The sequence below is a fragment of the Cnephaeus nilssonii genome (assembly GCF_951640355.1).
Source record: "Cnephaeus nilssonii genome assembly, chromosome: 5".
Taxonomy (NCBI): domain Eukaryota; kingdom Metazoa; phylum Chordata; class Mammalia; order Chiroptera; family Vespertilionidae; genus Cnephaeus; species Cnephaeus nilssonii.
Window position 1 is genome coordinate 12340528 of NC_137076.1, and position 19548 is coordinate 12360075.

General features: G+C 46.3%; 2 protein-coding genes across 7 annotated transcripts in view; one reads left to right on the forward strand and one right to left on the reverse strand.

Moving 5' to 3' along the window:
- Nucleotides 1-14604, reverse strand: part of CDCA2 (cell division cycle associated 2) — a 75096-nt gene extending 60492 nt beyond the window's left edge. For 4 of the 6 annotated variants that reach the window (XM_079772498.1, XM_079772495.1, XM_079772500.1 and 1 more), the window contains exons 1-4: nt 13771-14013; nt 12996-13056; nt 12723-12896; nt 7836-7990 (exon numbers count right to left, since the gene is read on the reverse strand). In XM_079772498.1, the coding sequence (XP_079628624.1) occupies nt 7836-7990; nt 12723-12896; nt 12996-13056 (390 nt within the window). In that variant the 5' untranslated portion in view covers nt 13771-14013. The other 2 variants (XM_079772496.1, XM_079772497.1) reach the window with 2 other exon arrangements.
- A 212-nt stretch (nt 14605-14816) lies between these two features.
- The window catches only part of KCTD9 (potassium channel tetramerization domain containing 9), a 42295-nt gene continuing 37563 nt past the window's right edge, over nt 14817-19548 (forward strand). Inside the window, exon 1 of the mRNA XM_079772501.1 lies at nt 14817-15017. Within this exon, the coding sequence (XP_079628627.1) occupies nt 14970-15017 (48 nt within the window). The 5' untranslated portion in view covers nt 14817-14969. The remainder of the gene's footprint in view (nt 15018-19548) is intronic.

Here is a 19548-nt window from a genome sequence, read left to right on the forward strand (position 1 = left end):
AGTAGCAATTAAGCAAGAAAAAGAAATAAAAGGCATCCCAATTGGAAAGGAAGAAATAAAACTGTCACTATTTGTATATTATATATATAAAAAAAAAACAAAGACTCCATACCAAAAAACTGTTGGAATTAACAGAATTCAGTGAATCTGCAGAATACAATATTAACATACAAAAATCTGTTGCATTTCTATAGATTTATAACAAACTATCTGAAAGAGAAATTAAGAAAACAATTGCATTTGCATAAAAAAATACCTAGGAACAAATTTAACCAAGGATGTGAAAGAACTGTACACTGAAAATTTTAAGATATTAATGAAAACACAAATAAGTGGAAAGATATTTTGTGCCCATGGACTGAAAGAATACTACTAAAATGTCCATAGTATCCAAAGTAATCTATAGATTCAATATAATCCCCATAAATATTCCAATTACATTCACTACAGAAACATAGCAATCATAAAATTTATATGAAACTACAAAAGATCCCAAATAGTCAAAGTAATCTTGAGAGAGAACAAAGCTGGAGGCATCATTACTCCCTGACTTCAAATTATATTACAAAGCTATAGTAATTAAAACAGTATGATATTGCCATAAAAAGACACTAAGATCAATAAAACAAGAATAGAGAGTCCAGAACCAAATCCACCTATCTATGGTCAATTTATGACAACGAAGCAAAGAATATACAAAGGACAAAGGGTCTCTTCAATAAATGATGTTGGGAAAAATGAGCACCCACATACAAAAGAATGAAAATGGACCACTATTTTCCAGCATACACAAAATTTAACTCAAAATGGATTAAAGACTTGAAAGTAAAATCTGAAACCATTAAACTCCTAGAAGAAAATAGATAGTGAGCTCCTTGACATTAGTCTTAGCAGATTTTCTGATTTGGCAAAAACATAAAAAATAAACAAGTGGAACTACATCAAACTAAAAAGGTTTCACATAGCAAAAAAAAAATCTCAAAAGAACAAAATGAAAAGGCAACCTACCCAATAGGAGAAAATATTTGCAAATTCTATATGTGATAAGGGACTAATATCCAAAATATATAAAGAACTCATACAACTCAATTGCAAAAGAATGAACAATACAATTAAAAAATAGGCAGAAGATCTCAATAGATGTTTTTCCAAATAAAATAAACAGATACACAAAAAGGTGCTCAACATCACTAATCATCAGGGAAATGCAAATCAAAACCACAATGAGATATGATCTCACACCTATCAGTCTATTATCAAAAAGACAATAAGTGTTGGCAAGGATGTAGAGAAAAGGGAACAATCATTGTGTACTGTTGGTGAAAAGGTAAATTGGTACAGCCATTACGGAAACACTATGGAGTTTCCTCAAAAAATTAAAAACAGAGCTACCATATGACCCAGCAAGTCCACATTTGGGTTTATCCAAAGAAAACAAAAAGACTTATTCAAAAAGATATATATACCCCTATGTTCACTGCAGCATTATTCACAAACTAGAAGCCGGGTGCATGGATTCGTGCACTGGTGGGGTCCCTTGGCCTGGCTTGCAGGGACTGGGCCAAAATTGGCTCTGTGACATCCTCCAAGGGGTCCCGGATTGCGAGAGGGCGGTTCTCAGGTGACGCACCCCGGAATCGGGCTCCCCCCTCTCTGGTTCCAGGTACATCACCTGAGAACCACTGCTGCTAAGTCACTGCAGCTCAGCAGCTCCTGCATTGAGCATCTACCCCCTGGTGGTCATTGCATGTCATAGCTACTGGCTGGTCAGATGGTTGGCGGATCAGCCAGTCGTTTAGGCTTTTATATATATACTAGAGGCCCGGTGCACGAAATACGTGCCCGGCGGGGAGGGGGCCAGGGAAGGGGTGTTGTCCCTCAGCCCAGCCTGCAGTCTCTCCAATCTGGGACCCCTCAAGGGACCTTCATTTTTTCCTTCAAGAGTGTGGTGGAAAAACCCTAGATCACCTTCTTGGATTCTTATAACCCAAATTACCAAGAACACTGCAAGTGGTGGCCTACAGGGAGCTTAGCCAATGAGTTGTCAGAAAAGGTATTTACTCTCAAACTGGTTTGGCTCAGTGGATAGACCATGGGCCTGCAGACTGAAGGGTCCCAGGTTTGATTCCTGTTAAGGGCATGTACCTTGGTTGGAGGCATATCCCCAGTGGGGAGTGTGCAGGAGGCAGCTAATGGATGTTTCTCTCTCATTGATATTTCCAACTGTCTATCCCTCTCCCCTCTTCTCTGTAAAAAAAAAAAAAAAATCAATAAAAATTTTTTTAAAAAAGGTGTATCCTCTGCAGCTCATGCAGCCCCTGGGTTGTGTCCACTGGGCTAGGGGCGTGTCCCTGCCACCTGATGGTGGCTGCCGGGGTCTCCGCACACCCCAGAGGCCAGCAGCCATCCCCCTGTGGAGGGCGCTAGGCTGGGGGCGTGGACACAAACCGCCACTTGGTGCTGGAGCTTGGAAAGCCTATGGGGCGGGGCGGGAATATCCCCGTTTCCAAACGCCCCAAAGCCAGCAGCCAGCCCCACCATGGGCCCCAGGCTCGAGGCTTGCAGGGACCCCTGGCAGTATGCAGCAGTGGCCGCCAGGGTCTCGGCACACGCCAGAGGCCAGCAGCCAGCCCCCAGTCCTGGGCGCCTGGCTGGGGGCGTGGCCCCAAACCGCCGCTTCGTGCAGGAGCCTTTGTAAGCCGCTGGGGGTGGGGCTTGGCGCCTACACCCATAGGCTTTGAGTGGCCAGGGGGCGTTCTGGGACCCCTGCTGCTCAGGACCTAAGCACGGGCCTACAGGCTAGGAGCAGACTGGGTCCGGAGGATGTTTCCTGGACCCAGGCCGCTCAGCGCCCGCATATGCAAATTAACCGCCATCTTGTTCGCTCTGATTGGCTGTGGGCGTAGCGAAGGTGCGGTCAATTTGCATGTTTCTCTTTTATAAGGTAGGACTAGCGTTCCCGTTGCAGGAAAAATCCTGCAATAGGGTTTCCTGCTGCACTCTACCCCACCCTGCCTGCTCTCCTCCCTTGTCCCCTGCCCCGCGATCTCCGCCAGCCCCCTGCTTTTCTAACTTCTCCGCCAGCCCGCTCTCCTTCCTTCTCCCCTGGCCCCGCCTCCGCTCCTCCCTTCTCCGCCGGCCCGCCTTCTCCGCCAGCCCGCTCTCCTCCCTTCTCCCCTGGCCCCGCCTCCGCTCCTCCCTTCTCCCCTGGCCCTGCCTCCGCTCCTCCCTTCTCCCCCGGCCCCGCCCCTTCTCCCCCGGCCCCGCCTGCTCAACTTCCTTCTCCCCCGGCCCCGCCCCTTCTCCCCCGGCCCCGCCTGCTCAACTTCCTTCTCCCCAGGCCCCGCCCCTTCTCCCCCGGCCCCGCCTGCTCAACTTCCTTCTCCCCCGGCCCCACCTCCGCTCCTCCCTTCTCCTCCCCCCGGCTTGCTTGCTTCTCTGCAGCTTTGCTCCCTTCTGCAGCTCTTGGCTTCTTTCTACGCTGTCGTGATATGCAAATTAGCCGCCATCTTTGTTTGGATAATTTGCATATTCGTCCTGATTGGCTGGTGGGCGTGGCTTGGGCGTAGCGAAGGTGCGGTCAATTTGCATATTTGTCTATTATTAGATTAGACTAGAGGCCCAGTGCATGATTAAATCATGCACGTGTAGGGTCCCTTACACGCTTTTGCTTTCAATCACGGTGGAGCTGGGTGCCTGAGCGGACAGGCACCCAGCTCCCCCGCTTTTGATGGTCCGTGGCGGGACGTGAGCTCGCTGCCCCAGAGGCCCCTTCTGTGCCGCAGCACAGCCATGGCGCAGACGCTGAGCTCGCGCCGCCACTGGCAACGCGAGCTCAGTGTCCCGCCGGCCCAATCGGCCACCCTGGCCACCCTGAGTCCCGCCCTCCCCGCGCCTCCTGGCCAATCGTGGGCATAGTGAAGGTATGGTCAATTTGCATATTTGTCTATTATTAGGTAGGACTAGAGGCCCGGTGCACAAAATTCGTGCACTGGCGGGAGGGGAGGGATCCCTCAGCCCAGCCTGCACCCTCTCACAGTCCGGGAGCTGTCAGTCAGACATCCTTAGCATTGCCGCGGAGGCAAGAGAGGCTCCCAGCTTCTGGCTGAACAGTGCTCCCCCTGTGGGAGCCCACTGACCACCAAGGGGCAGCTCCTGCGTTGAGTGTCTGCCCCCGGTGGTCAGTGCGTGTCATAGTGACCGATCATTCCGCTGTCATACCGAAACCGGCTCTCCAAGAAACCCCGAGGAGTTCCGGATTGCGAGAAGGTGCAGGCCAGGCCGAGAGACCCCACCGGTACACGATCAGGGCCTGGGAGGGGTGCGGGAGAGATTGGCCAGCTGGGGAGGGACCGTGGGAGGACTGCAGGGTGTGTCCAGCCCATGTCACTCAGTCCCGATCAACCGGACCCCAGCAGCAAGCTAACCTACTGGTCGGAGTGTCTGCCCCCTGGGGGTCAGTGCATGTCATAGTAAGCAGTTGAACAGCCTTAGCATATCATTAGCATATTACGCTTTGATTGGTTGAATGGCTGACTGGACGACCGGACACTTAGCATATTAGGCTTTTATTATATAGGACTAGAGGCTCGGTCGCCACCATCCCTTCCCTTGGCCTGCTGGCACCTGCCTTGGCTGGCCTGGCGCCACCCGCTCACCGGCCCCATCCCCTGCCGACCAGTCGTTCTGCCGTTTGGTTGATTTGCATATTAGGATTTTATTATATAGGATATTATATAGGATAGGCGAATATGGAAACAGCCTAAACACACACACACACACACACACACACACACACACACACAGTGGAATGTTACTCAGACATAAGAATAAAACCTTGCCATTTGGGACAACATGGATGGACCTAGGGAGTATTATGCTAAATGAAATAAGATGGAGAAGAGCAAATACCGTATGATTTCACGTATATGTGGAATTAAAAAAAAACAAAGCAAACAAACAAAATAAACAGAAAGACTCATGAAAACAGAGATCAAACTGATGGCTGCCAGAAGGAAAGGAGTTTGGGGGAAGGGCAAAAAAGGTGAAGAGTTAAAAGGTCCAAATTTCCAGTTATAAGTCACAGAGATTTAATGTACAGAATAGGGGATATCCTATATAATAAAAGCATAGTATGCAAATTGCCCGCTCAACCAGGAGTTTGTCCGGGAGTTCGACCAGGGGGAAGGGCCGGAATGGGGAAGGGAGGGACCCTACCAGTGCACAAATTTCATGCAATGGGCCTTTAGTAGTCAATAATAACACAATAATTTTGCATGGCTATTACATCAGTAGGTAAATAAAAACTGATTACCGTATTTTCCGGCATATATGTTTTTCCTGGGTTAAAAAGTCGTCTTATACGCCGGAAAACACAGTAATTGTAACAGGAACGATGGAACAGAGGGTGGGGATTGTTTCAGAAAAGGTACCGTATTTTCAGGCGTATAAGAAGACTTTTTAACCCAGGAAAATCTTATACGCCCAGTCGTCTTACACGCCGGAAAATACGGTAACTAGGTTGTAAACCTTAAACTAATATAGTACTTTTTTTTAACTATTTTTAAATTTTGAAAAAAGCAGGCCACTTAAAGGATAGGAAATAAAAATATGTGTTGATTGAATAAATGAACAGGATTCTTTAGCTCTGTAAGCTAAAATACAATGGAACAATGTCTTCAAAATATTGATGAAAAATTAATGTCCAACCCAGATTTCTGTTATACTAAGACAACCTATAACACAATATGCTGGTAGAATAAACTTTGTCAGCTGTGCAGAGTTCCAGAAAAATGAGGTAGTAAACCCAGACAAGAGAAAGATATTCGGTCAAGGAAACAGGGAATTCAAATTGGAGAGGAAAAGAGAATTACCACAGATGGTGGGGAAAAAAATCACAAAATGACAGCTATCCAACAAAACTAGTGACAACCAAGCCAATAGGAAGAAGACAGAGGGCACTAGGAAAAAAGAAAAGAATTGATAGACTCTTAAGATTTATAACTCTTGTCAAATTTTTGGGACGAGATTGTATGATAAATTAAAAGATTAAACAAACAAACAAAAAAGAGTAATTATTAACCTACAGGAAAAACAAAAGTTGTGCAAGAAAGGACTATGACCATAACATACTACGTGGTAGCTTATAAAAAATGTCTGCATGGTTAAATATGCACACCAAACCCTAATTTAAACAAAAAATGTAATTAACTGTATTGGAAAAAATGGGAAAGTGGAGAGTGTTGGGAAACTATGGCTAGAAGATGTGAAAAAGCAAAATTTTCATTTCTCATTCTAAAAATGAATAAAAAATTTTTTTAAATAATCTATGGGTCTATCTTGCAATTTGAGGGTATATTTTGTATGCACTGTAATTTGGAAAATATGGCTTCACTCATCTATGCAGATTTTTAATGTTGACACATTTTACTATGCAATATCAAAACATCACTCATTAATAAACCCACTGATCTATCAGAAAACTCTAGCTACTGGGAAGTTATCAAGCTAATGGTGGTGAATTTTTTCTAAGATTCCAATTTTCTCTTGGAAACTTTAAATTTTTTTCATTGGTAAGAAGTATCTCAGTTTTTCCTTTAAGTGGCACATACTTTTTTGAGAAAATGTCAGCCACATTCCCAAGTCTGACTAACCATGATGTCTACCAATCTTTCTTTAAAGTAAAAATTATGTTCCATGAAAAAAGTGTTTAGTCCAACTCAGAGCTCAAATAATCACACTTAATTTTCCTCAAAACATCCACACTTCTGTATATACTTTGGAAGTACTTGATGCATGCTTCCCTTTTCATCACACATAACATTCAAGGGTTGAGAATTACTAAAATGTGTAATTTTTATTGCTTCATCAGGATATTAAGTGAAACTGGCATTATTACTATTTCTTGTGAATGCTTGTCAGTGATGAATAAAATGACAACTTGGTGCCATGAGTTTTACCCAGCACTGCTTTTGCACCATGGATGTAAACATCAACACAGTGAAAAAGGCAAATACCATCTTAGGACATTTACAAAAGATAGTTTAGACATCTTGAAGGGAACTCAGGGATCCCCAGGAATCTGCAGATAAACTTTGAGAACTACTGCACTACACTATATGGCCTACGCACAAATACTGTCTAAAAATGAAAAATAAAGAAGTGGACAATGTAAGTACATTTTAAAATATGAAGGCCAATACCACAAGAGGCAAAAGCAGTTGTCCTTCAAGAAGAATAAACTGGGGACTGTTGTCTTTCATAGCAAGACTTGCACTACTATTTGACTTGTGTTATTCTACTAAAAACCAGGAAAAGTATCTGAATAGTTCCCCATCAGCAGGCAAATCATTTGCTCCCTTCCACAGGTTATCCCAAATACATTTTGTCCTGGGAACTCTTGCCCTATATGCCAACATATAGTAGTCACAAAAAAGTTACACACTTAGAGATATGATAGCTAAAGAAAAAGGTTGGAAATCACTGCTTCACATCACTACAGAAAAATAGATATTAACTAGAAAAAAATTTTGTAAAATAAAAAAGAAAGCTCCTCTAGAAAGCCATTTCTATCCAGACTCTTATAACAGGGGTTGGCAAAAGTAGGTTTATAGTTGCAAAACAATTAATTCTTGTAATATTATTTATTATTGTATTATTTTCCACATGAACTACTGTAAACCTATTTACATGCTCAACATCATTTACATTAACTGCACATTTTCTGTAAGACAGAGAAATACCCTCTCTCCAGATCCAAAACAGGAAGGTAGAAACACTTTACAACGGCAAAACATTCCCCTAGAATTCATGACAGAAATTAAAGAAAATCATACCGGAAAATGGAAATCCTGTGTCAAAGGAGACTTCTCTGCATTCTTTAAATTCCGCTGCTGAGCAATGAAACGAATCAGATTGTTTGTTTCAGGAGAGCCCCGAACACCAACTGCAGAACGTCGTCTGGATTTTTTAAGGCAGGATGATGACTTTCCTATAATGAAAACTCTTTTAAATTAAAGCAAAACAAGGCAATCCTCAGTAATCATGTCCTGAACATCTGTGATATACCAGTCTGAGAGACACCATGATAAACACATGGTACAGAAATCTAAATAAAGAATTATAGACAAAATTGTTCACAAAAGCTTTGTTTTGTCCATTGATTTATTTCATGTTCCTGGAACAGTGACAGGTACACAGAAGTATTTATTAAATACTAGTGGCCTGGTGCACAAAATTCGTGCACATTAAAAGGGGATTAATTAGAGGAAATATTTTAATTTTGCTATTTGCCCTTTCTCTATAATAGAAGTGTCAGAGATGAAAGAAAATTAGTAAAATGTATATGAAAATCTTCCTCCTGTCAAGAGTCTGGGGCGCGCTGCAGGACCCAGAGTCAAGTCCCCACCCACCCGTGGCACCTCAAAATCACGCAAGACCCATACCCAGCTGGTCCCACCCACATTGGGCTAGATCCAGACCTGGCCAGCCCCACCCTTGTCAAGCCCCACTGGGCAGGGTGCACAGCCTCAGGTCCCCCGTCAAGCTCCACAGGGCCAGGGGCGGGGCCTGAGGTCCCCCAGCCCAGGACCGGGGTGGGGAGTGTGGCCTGACGTCCCCCGTCAAGCCCCGCCAGGTAGGGGATGAGGACTGAGATTCCCCGGTCAAGCCCCGCTGGATGGGAGGTGCGGCCTAAGGTCCCCCGGTCCGGGGCGGGGGAAGCAGCCTGAGGGCCCCCCGCCCAGCACCGGGGTGGGGGGCCGCACCTTGAGGTCCCCCATCAAGCCACGCCAGGCGGGGGACGCAACATGAGGTCCCCTGCCCCAGCCCAGCTCCAAGAAGGCTCAGGTCCCTGCTGATTGCTCATTAAGGCTCATTACGGGATCTCGGGCTTCGCTGTGGGTGAAGCCATCTTGTGTCTGGAAACCCCGCCTCCACTGTGGGTGCCGCCATCTTTGTGACCGCGTGAGGGTGCAATCTGCATATTCCCTCTTTATTAGCTATGATAGTTGGGTGGACCCCTAGTCAGTTTGATTCAGTGGACAGAGCGCCAGCCCATGGATTGAAGAGTCCCAGATTGGATTCCAGTCAAGGGCACATACCACAGTTGCAGGCTTGATCCCTGGCCCCAGATCTGGGCACGTGCGAAAGGCAACCAATCCATGTGTCTCTCTCACAGGGATGTTTTTCTCTGTTTCTCCCCCTCCCTTCCACTCTCTCTCTAAAAATCAATGGAAAAATATCCTCCGCTGAGGATTTCAAAAAAGAAAAGTTATATATACATATCCTAATATATAAAAACTTAGGGTCCGTAACATCCAAAATGACCAAAGGCTCGACTGAACACCAGAAGTCAATCATGCAGTCAGTGCTGGGTTGCCGTGGTGACCCAGCACTGACTGCCGCTGGTGCAGGCACAGTGACCCAGCACTGACTGCCAAGGGGGCTGCGGGTCAGGCCCAGAGATAGGCCCAGAGAGAGAGGCAGGGTCTGATCCACAGCTCCGTGGCAGCTGTGGATCAGCCATTGCCTCTCTCTTTCTCTCAGGGCTTCGCCAGCAGCTGCGCCTTTGTTTCTCTCCAGGCCTCTGCAGGGGCTGCTGATCAGCCCTGCCTCTCTGATCAGGCCTGGAGATAGGCCTGGAGACGCTGACTGGCATAGAAACTGACCAATCAGAACCAAATCTGGGTTAACTGTGAGAAGCCAATGGCTGCCTAGGAGGCGGAGCTTTTGACACTAACTGGCATAGAAACTGACCAATTAAAACCAAATCCAGGTGAACTGTGAGGAGCCAATGGCTACCAAGGAGGCAGAGATTCTGACGCTGACTGGCATAGAAACCAACCAATCAGAACCAAATTGGCCAACAGGGGAGGGCAGTTGGGGGTGACATCAGGCCTGCAGGGGAGGGCAATTGGGGGCAAGATCAGGCCGGCAGGGGAGGGCAGTTAGGGGTGATCAGGCAGGCAGACAGCCGCAGTTAGGGGCGATAAGGCAGGCAGGCAGAGAGGTTAGGGGCGATCAGGCAGGCTGGCAGAGGAGTTAGGGGCAATCAGGCAGGCAGGCAGGTGAGAGGTTAGGAGCCAGCGGTCCCAGATTGCAAGAGGGATGTCCGACTGCCGGTTTAGGCCCAATCCCACAGGACATCCACCAAGGGGTCCCCGATTGGAGAGGGTACAGGCTGGGCTGAGGGAACCCCCCTGACTGGTGCATGAATTTCGTGCACCAGGCCACTAGTCTATATATGTAAAAGCCTAAGCAACTAAATGACCGAACGACCAGTCGACTGGTCGCTATGATGCGCATTGACCACCAGGGGGGCAGACGCTCAATGCAGGAGCTGCCTCCTGGTGGTCAGTGCGCTCCCACAGCGGGAGCGCCGCTCAGCTGTCCAACCCGTCCCGGTGGTCCACCAGCCCAGCGGCAGCCACTCACTCTCTCAGTAGTCCTGCAGGTCCAATCTCCAGAGAACAGGCCAGGCACCAACGGACTGGCGCCGCCAGCATGAACCCAGCAGTGCTGCCAGCCTCCTGGAAGTTGGCCTTGGGCACTGAAGCCACTTCCCCTCCCTAGACGCTCCACAAGGAAGAAACGATTTAAAAGTGGCCACCAGGTGGCTCCCGACAACCAGCGCAAACGTCAGCAGGACGGGTCCAGATCCCAAGCTGGCAAGGGTGTCTCACCGCCTACCCAGAGGGCCGATCACATTCCAAACCCCCCACCACCCTTGGGACAGGCGCCAGACGCAGGGCTCATGGCTGGCAAGCACCACTGCGGTGGCACAAGCCTCTTCCAATCAGGACTGACTGGGCGCAGCGGGGACGGGATGAGTGGGAGCAGCAGGCAGGGGCAGCAGGCGGTGTTGGACTGCCAGTTTTGGCTCAATCCCCACAGGCCACCCTGAGGGACCCCACCCATGCACGAATTCGTGCACTTAGGGAGGGTCCCTCAGCCGACCTGCACCCTTTAGCAGTCCGGGAGCCCTCGGGGGATGTTCGACTGATGGCATAGGCCCGCTCCCCACAGTTGGACATCCTTAGCTATGCCACAGAGGTGGGAGAGGCTCCCGCCACCGCCGCTGCCCTCGCCAGCCATTAGCCCGGCTTGTGGATGAGCAGCGCTCCCCCTGTGGGAGCGCACTGACCACCAAGGGGCAGCTCCTGCGTTGGGCATCTGCTCCCTGGTGGTCAGTGCACATCATATCAACCAGTCAGTCTGCCATTCAATCGATTTGCATATTAGCCTTTTATTATATAGGACTAGTAGCCCTGCGTACAAATCCGTGTGCCAATAGCTCGCTGCCACCCTGCCGTAGCTCTCCGCTGCCCACTTGTAGCCAGTAGCTCGCTGCCGCCTTCCTATAGCTCTCCGCCCACTGCCCCGCCCTCCTATAGCTCCCCCCTCCCGCATAGCTTGCTGCCCTGCCCACTCCTGTAGCTTTCCGCTGCCCGCTTGTAGTTTGCTGCTCCACCCTCCTGCTGATCCATGATCTGGTCATTACATCTCACCGTGTAACGGATAATTAGCATATTCCTCTATTATATAGCATACACACACAGAGTTGTGTGGAATGAATGTATGAATATATTTATAATTAATAGTTCTCACTTTTGTTTCATATTTTAGGACACAGAGTAATGACTTGCTTTGGACCAAAACTTTCTCTTTTTCTGAATTACCCAGTCTAATTCCCATGAACTGAAAGGAAAGATCTCCACCTAGGCACATGAACTTTCCTGTTCTCAAATCTCCAAGGTAAGGTGTTTCTCTTAGATATCTATCTAGTTTTGGCACATTACCCTGAATCCTGGCCATATCCCTAAGCACAGGAAATAAATGTAGATTTGTACAGGTCTAAGAGTGATGTTCTTTAGAAGAAAGCATGGAATTTCATGCCACTTTAGTCTTGTCTCAATCAGGTATTAGTCTAGTGCCCTTTGACTTTCACCACCCCCATTATCTTCCATTTCTAAATGCCATTCTCAAATCTAATCCCTCTCCCATATTTCTCCTTCATCTAAGTCAGACTTCACAGTGGAATTTTCCTTCTGCTTCTTGAAGATTAGTTTGAGCCAATTTTCTGTTTGTGATTTCAAAAAAAGCAAACTCCAATCATTCAATGTAATATTTTCTTATTTGGTCTTCAAATTTCTCTTATTTTTGTCATATGTGACCATAAAATGTCTTTTTTTTTTAATATATTTTATTGATTTTTTACAGAGAGGAAGAGAGAGGGATAGTCAGAAACATCGATGAGAGAGAAACATCGATCAGCTGCCTCCTGCACACCCCCCATTGGGGACGTGCCCGCAACCAAGGTACATGCCCTTGACCGGAATCAAACCTGGGACCTTACAGTCTGCAGGCCGACGCTCTATCCACTGAGCCAAACCGGCCAGGGCAAATGTCTTACTATTTATAGTATACACACTCCTCTATCGCATGCGTAGGGTCAAAACGTGATTTACACACACAATCTTTTCCAGTTTGGGCAGGAAGGACAACTCTGACTTAGGAACATCATCATGCTGGGTGGCCCAGACCCTGGTCTCCTGCTATGCTGGATGAACTGTGCATGTCAACAGAAGTCTCTCTGATCAAACAAGTTTTCAGAGTCAATCAATTTAGATACACAAAGCAATAAGGTACACAGAATAGGGGAACAAATTGAGTTATATTACAGTTATTTTTAAACTTTAAAAGCACTGAAATACTTCTCTTACCTGAAGAGTTCTTTACAAAGCTTTCCGATGTAATTCCCAATTGCTGTACAGTTACTGTGGAAAAGTCCAAAGGTGATTTAAAATTATCTGGTGTGCCAGGATTAGCAATCACTTCAGCTGCAGGCTTCTGAGATGTTACAAGATCCCCATTTCCCCAAGGGAAAGAGGCATTTTCTGAAACAGACAAGATGTTGAGGGGGCTAATTAAGCATCATTACCAAGACAAATACCTAAATCTTCAATTTCACAAGGAGGCCACGGATCACTACATACCAGCATTAATAGCAGGCTCCTTGGTTTCAAAGGGCTTGCTGTCTTTTGAATTGGTATCCATCTAAAAAAAAAAGAGAAGAGAAAAAAAGAAGAATAACCCCATTCCCCAGAATAATGTGATTTAATGAAGATCCTCATTCAAGACTGAACTCTAATACAATCTACAATGGCATGAAATTAGATGTGGAGAATACCTTTGGAACTCAAATGTGAGGGACATGGAGGAAACTGCTGTTTGAAATTTTTTTTTTTTAAAAGCCCCATACTAAAAGCCAGCGATTTCCAACCAGTGTGCTGCAAGAATTTTTAAAAACATGCACTACCTGACTGTTTAGTCAGGGGCGCCCTGACCTCTTTTTCCCTTAGACTGTCAAATAAAAAAATGACAACAGCCAACACAATAGGCGTCTGGTGTAAATGAATGCAAATCACACCTATTTTTTTTTTTTTGGTCAGATTGGCAAAAATATATATTTTTGTATGCAACAGAATTTTGGTGATTCGTTTATGTGTGCCACGAGATTAACAAAAGGTTGACAATCGCTGCTAGAGGCCATATAGCTTCTCAATCTTAGCGAACATCTGAGTCATCTGGGTACCCTGCTACAGGCCTAGCTTGGTGGGATCCCGGAAATTCTAATTCAGGGGGTCGGGCCGGGCCCCAGAAAGCTGCATGTTGAAAAGCACAACGGGCTGAAGCAGCCCAGGCCGCAGGAGAACCCCGATCGCCGTGGGGCAGGAGCAGCAGAAGACGCTTCTGAAAGCCAAGCCCTACCTGACCCCCGCAGCCGGGCTCTCCTCTCGCCCGGGATTGTTTTGGACGCGCCGCCGCACGGGCGTGTCGTGGCGGTCTTGCCTTCTAAACCTCGGCTCTTCCGTCCTGAAGGGCTCGCTCGAGAGCCAGCAAGCAGCCTGGGGGGACTGCCTCGTCCCGGGCCGCCAACCACCCCGACCCGTCGCCCGCGGAACCTACACTTCAGCTCGGCGCGGCCGCCGCCCGCCTCCGGATTCAAATCGCCCGCCCCGCCCCCTCGCTCACCGACGTTACTCTGGGCACCGCGGCGCCGCCGCCACCCCCACGTGTCCGCGCGCACCCCGAAACCTCCCAGGCCTCTACTTCCCCGTCCCGGGAACACGAGTGGTTTCGTGATTTCGGGAGAGAAGCGGCCGCCAGCTGCGGGGGACCCACGGAGCAGAGGGGACACCTGTTAACCCGTGTCCGTGGGGACTACTTACCGTGAGAGTCTCGCGGAGGAACCCTACGGTTAGACCTGCGGACCGCCCCTCCTGTCTTCCGATTGGATGCTGCAAACTTCGAAAAGAATCATTGGACCAATCCTGACAGAACGATGGAGCGGTTCTAACCCAATCCGCCAGCCCCGACGACAGCCGTTTCCTCCGAGGGTTGCGCCCGGGAGGGGGTAACAGCCGCAGGCGCGGATTCCTGTGAGTCACTTCTAGCGCTCCAGTTCCCTCAAACCCCACCTCCGTATGCAGATGAGATCTACCTGGGGTTGGGTTTGCGCCTGCTCCGTAACGCTCGGAGCCGCCGCTCGGCTCCAAGTTCTGCTCTGATTGGCTGGTCACCCTTCCCTGCCAGACCGCAGCCTCTCTCGCTCTCTTCCCTCCACCGGGGCGGAGTTAGAATGAGCCCACCCAGTACAGGGTGGTGATTGGCGGGGTTCTGACCGGCGCTGCCGGTTGATTGGTCGAGCTCAGAGTCACTCTGGAGGAGGTTGGGGGAAGGGCCCCGGGCTGGCTGAAGCGCCCAGAGGCGGGGTGGGCAGGAGGACAGGCCGCCCCGGGGGTGTGGGACGGAGAGTGCGTGCGTGTGTGTCTAATAAGAGAAGGAAGGTGGCGAAGGGGGGAGAGTCCGAGTGGGTGGAGGGAGGGGAAGGGCGGGAGAAGAAAAAGGTGGGAAAAGAGCCAGGTGGGAGGGTGGCGACTCACTCAGGACCCGGTGGGGTCAGCGCGATGAGGCGGGTGACCCTGTTCCTTAACGGCAGCCCCAGGAATGGAAAGGTAAGGGAGTCGGAGGAGGCGAGGCGGGCCGGGCTGCGGGGTGAGGGGGGGCCAAGGGCCGCGGAGTGCGGAGCGGGCTGGCGGGGCACGGGGCTGAAGTTGGGGAGAGCGGCTGGGAGGTGGGCGTGAGCGGGATGGCGGGTGTCTGGGAGGTGAGGATCGGGTCCCCGCCGCCTCCTCCCAACCCCCAGGTTCCTCCCTCCAGCCTGCCCTTCGGCTCCCCGGCCGCCCCGGGGACTGGCGCAGGTCAGCGGGCGCTTAGTCGTTCCCAAGTCCCGGTGCGGGGCCGGGAGGGCGGCGGGCACGGGAGGGCTGCTGGCACCTAAGCGCTGGGCGCTGATGCTCCTCTTCCCACCGCCTCCCGGAACACCCCGCTGCCCACACCCCGGCCGGGAACGCGCTCCTTTCCACCTGGGTGCTGACTGATGGTCTGCGCCGGAAAGTGGTGGCGTGCAGGCTTGATCGGGTAAAAAATAATAATAATAATAAAGCTCTGTCAGTGAATAAATGAAATGCTCCAGTATCCTAGGTCTACTAGAGGATCGAAAATGAGGGACATTTTCCTGGCGGTTCCTTCTCTCCTAGGTGCCCCGAGCCCCGCCGCCGCCAAACTTCTGAACTCTTGATCTCACCTCATTTTCGTTAGGGGACTGTGCCAGCAGGCCAGAAGGGATCCATTTGACATGACTCCTCTCTGTGTTAGGCCTTTGTTGAGGGTGTGGTACTAAATATTTTTCCAGCGCCCGAGCAATCCAGAATGAATCCTTTTCCTTCTCGGCTCTTGCCCCACCCATGAAAGTTGTCCGCCTGCTTTGGAAAATGTGACTGTTCCAGGCAGACGTGACGGTGCGGCCAAATGACATTTTAGAACTAACTAAGCCTGAGAGCCTAAGGTAAAAGCAAATTGGCCTCACTGGATCACTTGCCAGAATACTTTTGTCTCCTGCATAATTTGGGAACAGGGTAAATTTCTAAATAGTGTCATTGTGCCACGGTATAAGAAATGCTTTTCCAACTTACTCTGCAGTTTTAAACAGGCTCTAAAAATGGGAACCACACTGTAGTTTGTTGACTATAATTTTGGGTTCTGGTCTTAGAGATTTAATACCCATATAAAACAGAACTGGCATAAATTCAAGTTTTTGAATTTTCATAAATGCTGCCTTAAAAGATGCTTCCCAAGGTTTACATTATTACTGACCAGTATTAACTTTTTTTTCAAGCCTGTTTTGTCTGTTGTTAACTACATTCACAATCTAAAACTTACGTTGTTACTAGAAGAAAGCTTTAGCATTTCCAAAGTTATAATTGTAATATGTCCTCAAAACGGCCTCTGCTGCACCTTTTCATCCAGTCTCTCTGCTGTGTTATTCCATGAAAGACAAGATGTTTAGAACAAGCACAAGTATTTATGCTGTAAATTTTTTCTGTTAGTCTTGCCATATTATCTTTAATACATTTTTTAAGCTGTCCAGATTTGATTCCATTAGATTTTTGGATTTAAATTTTATTTGCTTTAAAAATATTTTGCTAGAGAATCTCAGAAGATTGGAAAAACACATCTCAAATAACGAAAGGTCAATGTTTATATTAAAAAGATCATAAAAACCCAAATTGAAAAATATTAGTATGAGTCAATATTAAAAATGTCACGCCATAATCCTTACTACTCAGCTGGGAAACATTCTGTGCCAGAGTTGTCAGTGTTTCCTCTCCTCTCTCTTCGGCTGATTAAAAATAAAATTAGAATTCTTTTATTTGACAAAAGAGAGCAGAATAATACATAACAGCCTGCATTTTTACATATGACTGTATTTAGCCATGATGGTATAATAATGACATGACGTTCTTGAAGAACATGCTGGGGAAAAAAACATTACTACAAAATAGAGTTTGATTTTCCCATCCACCAGTTAGAACATCTGTGTCACTTCCATTATCTTCTTATTTGTAGCTTGTATTTTTGTTTCCTGCTCATCAGAATGTCAGTTTTTGTTTTGTGTTTTTTTTTTTTTTTTTCAGATAAGTTAATGTCCTATAAAGCTTATTCAGCGGTTGCCAGACAGGGCTATGAAGCCTGGGGTTGGAAGGTATAGGGTCACTACAGGGGACAAAATATGGTCATCATGACTCTTCTGTGTAATCTATAATAATAAAAGCATAATATGCTAATTAGACCGGACAGCCAAATGACCTTCTGGACATCCTTCCAGACAACCTTCCGGAGGAAGCATCGGCTGTGAGGGCCGAGCCCCTTGCGCAAATTTTGTGCGCCGGGCCTCTAGTTAGTGAATAAACAATAAAGTGTAACTAGTGGATGTTTTGATGTGGAAGGGGGGACTGTGTATTCTCTAAAACAGTGCTTTCCGCAGTGAGATGCTGCACCACAGGCTGCACAAGAGGATCCAGTGCAGTTTAAGATTTATGGTTTTTACTTAAAAACATAAAATAATGTTACAACTTTTTTTGTTCCATTCTGGAAAGACACAGATGCTTTCCGCGACCCAATGTGTCAGACTGGTCCCAAGTCTGAGAGCAGGGCGTGTGTTCAGGGGGGCAGCTTCTTCACTGGGTGGGTTCACTTTGGCATGTTGTGATGCATGGAAGCTACCAAGTACCAGGTTAACATTCGTATTATCCATTTTATTCACTAAATTAGCCCTCACCACAGTGCCAAGTGGCTTTAAAAGATTCTTCAAAGAATCGGGGGGTTGAAGACAGTATAATCCTGCAAGAACAAATAATGAAAATGGCAGCACTGCCCCTTCTCCTAATAGAAATTTTGAGATTTTTTTAATGGTGGATCTCTTTGGATCTGAGAAGTCGGAAAGTGCCAGATTTTAAAGAAGTCTGTTTGAACTCTTATTTAATAACTGCTATTAACCATAAGTGCTTCCTTAATTTGTACTATTTTTCTTTGAAATATTAGCCAGTGATAGAATGAGATCATCCCAATTAGCAAGACATTTAAAAATATTTCCCAGCACATGAAAATAAACCATTTCAGAATTTTTTTCTTTAACTTCTTTTTCTTCATGTTTAAAGTCAATTTGGTATTTGGCAAAATTTCACTAAATTTATGGATAAACATTTAGGAGCTATTTACTGCAGTCAATAAAAGTCCTCATGTTGTTCAGAAAATCATATTCTTTGAATTTGAATTTTTTAAAATAGCCTTTCATCCTTTCTCCAAATGCTCAGAATTCCCATTGTTCTCTTTTTATTATTCCATCTAATAGCTGGCGTTAAAATTGAAATGAGGACTCAGATACCTGAGTATAGCAAGTGGCTTCTGAGCAACCTGATGTCAATTCAAAGTTTCTGTATCTCTTGAACATAAGTTCAGAATATTCAGTCATGAGCTGTGCAAAGCATAGGTCTCTTGGGTACCTTATTCATTCAGCCGACACTCATAGAGTGCCGTCTTTGTATGGAGGCACCTTGCCAGGCTGCAGGCTTAGTGGGATGTGAAATAGATCTTAATTCTCTACTGATGTTTATAGTCTTGGTCCAGGAAGTAACTGTTTTCTTCTGGCTTTGCTATTAGGTCAGAAATATGTTGTTGATATTATATATCCAGATTTGAACCCATTATATTGTTAGAGTTGAAGACAGTTGAAAATCTATGTGAACTTTTGCTTATTGAAATCTAAATATTAATAAGAACCTTGTGAGGGCTTGCTCTTCATGTTAAATGGTTTTAAAATATATTTGATACATATAAAAGAAAATAATAAAGAATATTAATATGCATAAAAATTAAAAGGCCAATAGTATAACAAATTTCAGTAAGCTTGCCACACAACCCAAGAAATAGCTAATTACCAATAACTTAATGTATTCATCCACTTTCCTTTCCCCTTGCCTATCCCATTTTCATGAATTTGCATTTCTCTTTGCCATGCTTTTTTAATAGTAGCTTTGTCACTTATGTATGTATAACTATACTATATATTTTTTGTTTGTCATTTTAGTGAAATATATCCTAATTTGGTATCTCATTGCATGTAGTCTTTTTGGAGTTGGCTATTAATATAATGTTTCTAAGATTCCATCCATAGTGTCCCACATAGTGGTAGATTATTCATTTTTACTTCTTTGTATGAATATAAATATTTAAATATACTACCACAGTTTATCCATTATCCTATCAATGGACATTTGAATTGTTTATTTTCTTTATAGTTTGCTATTAAATTAACAGTGCTCCATGGATACATACATATATATATACACAGGTGTGTGTGTATGTTTGTACATATGTATATAAATATGTATGCATCTTGATACACATGCAATCCATGGCTCACAGACTTTAGCATGCATTGGAATTACCTGGAGGAATTGAGAAAACACATTGCTGGACCAAAGTTTTAGTGTTAGTAGGTCTGGGGTGGGACTAGGATTTGAGTTTCTAACATATTCCCATAGTTCCAGCTGCCTGTCTAGGGACTACACATTTGAGAATCACGGCTTCTATATATTTAAGTTGTAATTATTGCGTGTTAGGGTGTGTGAGTGTTTTAATTTT